This window comes from Lontra canadensis, unplaced genomic scaffold (assembly GCF_010015895.1).
Source record: "Lontra canadensis isolate GAN:19392208 unplaced genomic scaffold, GSC_riverotter_1.0 scaffold193, whole genome shotgun sequence".
NCBI classification, from domain to species: domain Eukaryota; kingdom Metazoa; phylum Chordata; class Mammalia; order Carnivora; family Mustelidae; genus Lontra; species Lontra canadensis.
The window spans coordinates 724,551-730,604 of record NW_022631187.1 but is presented as its reverse complement, the minus strand read 5'-3'; the positions used below and the strand labels follow the sequence as shown (position 1 = coordinate 730,604).

Genomic DNA, 6,054 nt, shown 5'->3' with positions numbered 1-6,054 from the left:
GGGCAGGACAAAGAAGGAAAAGGGCACGTGAAAATCCTCCTGACCATATACATTCACTATCCAGCAAGCTTCAAGAGGCTTGGTGGCACCATTGTTTGAAAGAGTGTTCTGGGATCTTTGTCTTCCTCCGGCTCCTGAGCAACATGCCTTGTTTTAAGCAGCCTACGCACTTCCAGAGTCTGATACTTCTGCAATGGCCCTTGAGCTACCTTGCCATATGTGAGTACTGATCCTACAATGCATGGCAAGAAGCCAGAGTCAGAGGCCAGGGCCAGATCTGGGGTGAATTTCAAGCTCATGGGAAGTCTCATGTCTAACTTTTGATCATCTCAGATGGTATTACAGAGTAAAGTCAAGGAGTCTTGAGTCTTACCAGTGTCCTGGAAAAGGAAGAGATAGAGCCACAGGTGGTGGTGAGAACAGGCAGAGGGGTAGAACAGGGTCATGATGGATATGAATAGATCTGGCTAATTTCAGCCACTTCTTAACCCTCACAGTCTGGAAAGAGGAAATGAAGCCCAAGGAATAGGCATGATACACCCATAAGCATAAGGAAGCATCGGGAGTGGGGCAGAAGAAGCATTAGAATAACGGACTTGGAGAAGTACAGCCTGTGTTTAAACCATAGAGTTTTCCGTTCTGGGAGGGGCTGGGGTGGTAGCATGTAGGGAGATAGTGATAATGAAAGGAATGGTGAATGAGTAAGAGGATAAGAATGGTAAATGGGGCGGGGGGTACCTGGGTGGATCAGTCTGGTAAGTGTCTGTCTTCGGCTCAGGTCAAGATCCCAAGGTCCTGGGATGGAGCCTACCCCAGGCTCTCTGCTCAGCGGGGAGCCTGCTTCTCCCTCTACCTGCTACTCGCCTGCCTGCTTGTGCTGGTGGCAGGCAGGGAGCAGGAGTAGAGGGATGGTGAGTGGACAGCGATGATGGTGAATTAGAAATAGGGCTGGTATATGGCAGATGATAAAGGAAATATCTGAAGGACAAGCAGACATAGATGCTGGACAGGCAGGAGCTGGACTGTACAGAAGGCCATGACCAGAGCCTTGAGTAGTTTGGAGGGCTCTTAAGGGGGTTGTACCTGGGCAAGTTCTGTTGGCAGCACAATTCTGACCTGACCTGCTCCCTCATCAGTTTGGATCTTGCAGCCATTATTCATTTCCTTGCTGTTTACATCCTTGTGGCCACTGCCAGTGCTGTACTTTACCTGGTATTTCCTGGACTGGAAGACTCCAGAGCAAGGTAAGACCCATAGACCTAGAAAGAACACGGCCTAAGAATGTTCCAGCTTAACCTATGACCAGGGAGTCCCACTCACCATGCCACAGGCCTCTCATCCAAGTTCAGAGTCACAGGACCTGGGCCAGCCAGGACTGTCTTGGGGTCTCTTCCTTTTCTACCTCTCTAGCAGAGCCATGGTCCCTCCATGCTATTAGTAAAGCCCCGAAAGAGTGGGAGGGATGGGGTTGCCACACACAGACACCATCCCCCACTGATATTTCTGTCTCAGGTGGCAGGCGTTCAGCCTGGGTAAGGAACTGGTGTGCCTGGACCCACATCAGGGACTATTTCCCCATTACGGTAAGTGTCTCTTTCCCAGCATCCCCCACAGTTCCCAAGATACTAGGCATTTATGCCAAATTACTAAGGTTGTCCATAAGGAAAACAAGACTACCAGAGAAGTCTCAGTGCAGCCTAGACATACTTCAAAACCTACATTGCAGCTGGGGACTCGCTGCTCTGCCAGGATACTTTGGACTCCTTTAGCATGACCTACCAGATGACACAGACAGAAATGCAAATACAGTTGTTTAACAGACATTGATTGAAAGCCTACTCTCCCACGTTAGAGGTACAGAGAAGTGAGTAGGATGTGATCTGTCAGCAAGGTGCTCCCATCTAATGAGAAGGACAGACAAGTATGTATTTATAGTTTGGTACGAGTACACAAGTAGTTCAGAGGAGGGGTAAGGAAAAGCTTCACAGATGTGGTGATATTTTGGCAGGGTTTTCAAGTCCAATGGCAGACACTCAGGCAGAAACCGGAAGGGGTTTGGGTGGAGAAAATAACAGGAAGACAATGTAGAAATGTACTGCTATGCTGATCCTCAGAGCATTCTTTGGAGTAGACAACTAACACTGTCCCGATTTTTAGACCAGAGCTTGCCAATACCATGCGTAAGGCGCACTGAGCCAAATGGCCCAAACTACTTGCAGCCAGCCATGGGGAAGAGGTCCAGAGTTCTAGCTGGCCCGGATCCTACCTGGTTTTCCAGGGGCTGAGGAGACCCATATCTTGGCCCCCTGAAACACCCTCATGGCCTAGCAGTTGAAAAGTTCTATTTTAGGGGCATCTGGGTGGCTCAGTCTGGTCATGACCCTAGGGTCCTGGGATTGAGACCTATGTCGGCTCCCTGCTCCGCGGAAAGTCTGCTTCTTCCTCTCCCACTCCCCCTGCTTGCATTCCCTCTCTCGCTGTGTCTCTCTCTGTCCAATAAATACATAAAATCTTGGAAAGAATGAAGGAAAGAAGGAAGGAAGGAAGGAAGGAAGGAAGGAAGGAAGGAAGGAAGGAAGGAAGGAAGGGAGGGCAGCTCTGCTTTAGAGAACACCCTGATCCCTGAAACATTTTCAGCCTTGCTTCTTCACGTGATCTCATTCCACCACGTTTGGCACTTCTCTCCGTGACTGCAGATCCAGAAGACTAAAGACTTGTCGCCGGAGCACAACTATCTCATGGGGGTTCACCCTCATGGTCTCTTGACCTTTGGAGCCTTCTGCAACTTCTGCACTGAAGCCACAGGCTTCTCAAAGGTCTTCCCAGGCATCACTCCCCACCTGGCCACACTGTCCTGGTTCTTCAAGATCCCCTTTGTCAGGGAGTACCTCATGGCCAAAGGTACTTTGGACCATACTTACTGGAGTTTCTGACCCATTTTTTTCTGCTGGGAGACACACCTTCTTAAGGCTCATCCCCTACCTCTCAACCACCTCTCACCCATTTCCATCAGAGCATAGTAGTTAAAAGCATATGTTCTGGAGCTAAACTGTTTGGGTTTGAGTCCCAGCTCTGCCACCTACTGTGTGGTCTTGAGCAAGCTACCCATCTCACTTTCCTCATCTGTAAGGTGAGGCTGACAATAACAGACCAACCTCAGATTTGGTGTGACAGTTAAATGAAAGCATAGAAGGAATGCATTCGCTATAGTGTCTGACACAGAGTATATGCTCAGTAAAGAATAACTTTTGCTATTTAGTGGCAACAGAGGAAAAGAAAAGAGTAAGATTATAGTTGAAATTCAGAAAGTCCTTCTGGTTATTCCACTGGAAATCTTCCCACTATAGTTTCAACCTAGCACTTCCTATGAAGTGGAGATATTGCCTCCAAGTGAAACATGTTGGGTTTGCCCTTTTCTCCCCACCCTCGTCCCCATCTCATTGATTTTCCTTCCGAGACTTACGGGAACACAGGGTGCATACACAGGCCAATGGGGAGTAGAGCAGAGGGTGTTCTCTCTCAGCCATTTCTACCTCTCCTTATATTGCTCCTCTCTCTGCTCCTTGATCCTCTTAGGTGTGTGCTCTGTGAGTCAGCCAGCGATCGACTACCTGCTAAGCCACGGCACTGGCAACCTCGTGGGCATCGTGGTAGGAGGGGTGGGAGAGGCCCTTCAAAGTGTGCCCAACACCACCACCCTCATCCTCCAGAAGCGCAAGGGGTTTGTGCGCACAGCCCTCCAGCATGGGTGAGTGTTCCTCCCAGGGCAGGGGGCGTGGCCTTCTCTGAGCAGCATCACCTGTTACATGATGTCAAAATGACTCAGACATGAGTCTTGCCCTCTTGGAACTTACTAGCACACAAGGGAGATGGCCATAGCATTTTTAAAAGGTTTAATGTCATCCACTCCTTTTAAACTAGCCAGACCAGTTCTCAGAAAGCCAAACCAGAAACCCAGATTCATTATCATGGGGCTTGGCTAGGGCTCCCAAATATATACAGATGACGCCCACATCACCTCTAGCAAAATCAATATCTGTATCTGCTTGTTAATGTAAGTGCAAGGGGCAGGTTGTACAGTATGGTGAGGATGTGTGCAGAAGCTGAAGTCAGGGACCCTGATCTGAGACCCTGGTTCCATAACTTACTGTGTGTTCTGAGACAGATTACTTAACCATTCTGAGTCTTGGTGTTTTCCTTTTCATGATGCGGCTCTAATAATTGTACCTCCTCCATAGGGTCATGGTGGGGTTTAAATAAAACAACAAATGTGTCTGGCACACAATAAGTGGTAGATAATCATTACCCACTCTAACTGAGGGGTAAAGATAGGAGGTAAAGAGCAGGTGCCAAGATGGGAACTGTGGGGTGCACCATGATGTCAGGAGGCCAGGCCACTGAACACAGAGGTAATTGTCTTATTACAGACTCAGAGAGAAGTAGTTCATCCAAGGGCCTTGCCAGAGTGGCCTGTTCGTCAGTTTGGAACCTAATGTAGGGGAGAGAGTTCTGAGCAGGGAGGAAGGAATCCTGTGTTCTAGCCCAGGTCGTGCCAATCACTGACTGCCCAGTGAACTTTCCCTCTCAGAACCTGGGCTTGTGGATCTGTAAGATAAAGAAAATACCACCACCCCCTACTGTGCCCTGCACTGTCTCTGCTGTGAGGATCCAAGAAGGCAACATATATCAGAATGCAGAGAGATGCCTAGTAACTCACAAAGATTTGTATAAGAGAGGCCATGCTCTCTGTACTCTCCTCTCACAAGAGGACTTCAGGAGCCTGACTCTCTACCTATGGCCCGAGAGGGACACAAATTTTCTCTTCTGTAATCTCAAGGGACAGAATACTTTATGCATATTTCCTGTGGGGGATGGGCATATCATAATATCTGCGTCTGTGTGATATTATCGTCATCTCTATGCTTCCTACTAGTAGAAACAGAGTCAGATATTTCCCTGCATGACACTTTCTGGAAACTTTTCTTAACATGATACAGGTCTCTGGGGATCTCTGCCCAAAACCCTCTTCCTTCCCTCCACCCCCGTATCTCACCCTTGTGATCCTGGACCAGAGACAGCATTCTCACCGGACTTGAACATTTCAAGACGAGAGAGAGTCAATATGGGAGCCCTGTTTGGTGCAAGAAGAAATCCTTTATGTTGCAGGGATTTTATATAGCTGGGACCCTGGCCAGGAGCAAATGTTCTTCTTGAGTGGTTCTCAGTCTAGCCCATGTTTGAGAAATAATTCGGGGTTTTCCTTCAGTGCTCATCTGGTCCCCACCTTCACATTTGGAGAAACTGAGGTATATGATCAGGTGCAATTCCATAAGGACAGCTGGATGTACAAGTTCCAGAGCTGCTTCCGCAGAATCTTTGGTTTCTATTTCTGCATCTTCTATGGAAGAGGCTTCTACCCAGGCACCAGTGGGCTTCTGCCCTACTCGCTTCCTATTGTCACTGTAGGTAAGTGCTGCTTTCAGCCCCAAGACCACCTCAGCTCTTTCCTGACCTCAACCTCAGCCCTCCCCATCCCACCCCCACCAAAGAAAAGGGAAGCAGAGAGGGAGAATCTGGGAGTGGACTTGGCAAGTGAGAGGATCCGGCCCAGGGAAGAAGGAGGTTAAAGGAAGAGAAGATCTAACACTTGCTCCTTCTCTTTTCCCATCTCCAGTTGGGGAGCCTTTGCTGGTGCCCAAAATTGAAAAACCAAGCCAGGAAGTGGTGGACAAATACCATGCACTCTATATGGATGCCCTGTGCAAACTCTTTGACCGGCACAAGACCCAGTATGGCTGCTCAGAGACCCAAAAGCTGCTTTTCCTGTGACTGAATGAGCTTGCATGCGCCCCCCCCCCCAAAAAAAATGTGCCTTGAGGAGGAGACTCATTTACTGCTAACTAAGAGGGGGAGAAAAGGAGATAAGGGAAGGCTATGCGTAGTAGGGGAGGACATTAAGAATTCTTTCCTTGTCACAAAGCCCTCATAGTTGCTGTCCCAGGGAGCTTCACTCAGTCATTCCACAAAAGGGAGCATCCTGAGGCCCCTCAGGCC

The 6,054-nt window shown here is 48.8% G+C and overlaps 1 protein-coding gene across 1 annotated transcript; it reads left to right on the top strand.

Annotated features, from left to right (window-relative positions):
• Positions 1–11: 11 nt before the first annotated feature.
• On the top strand, positions 12–5,839 carry AWAT1 (acyl-CoA wax alcohol acyltransferase 1). The gene is made up of 7 exons (XM_032847762.1): positions 12–219; positions 1,137–1,244; positions 1,513–1,583; positions 2,697–2,901; positions 3,577–3,748; positions 5,267–5,466; positions 5,675–5,839. Exons 1-7 carry the CDS (start codon positions 144–146, stop codon positions 5,827–5,829), a joined length of 987 nt encoding a protein of 328 aa, XP_032703653.1. The 5' UTR covers positions 12–143; the 3' UTR covers positions 5,830–5,839.
• Positions 5,840–6,054: the final 215 nt, after the last annotated feature.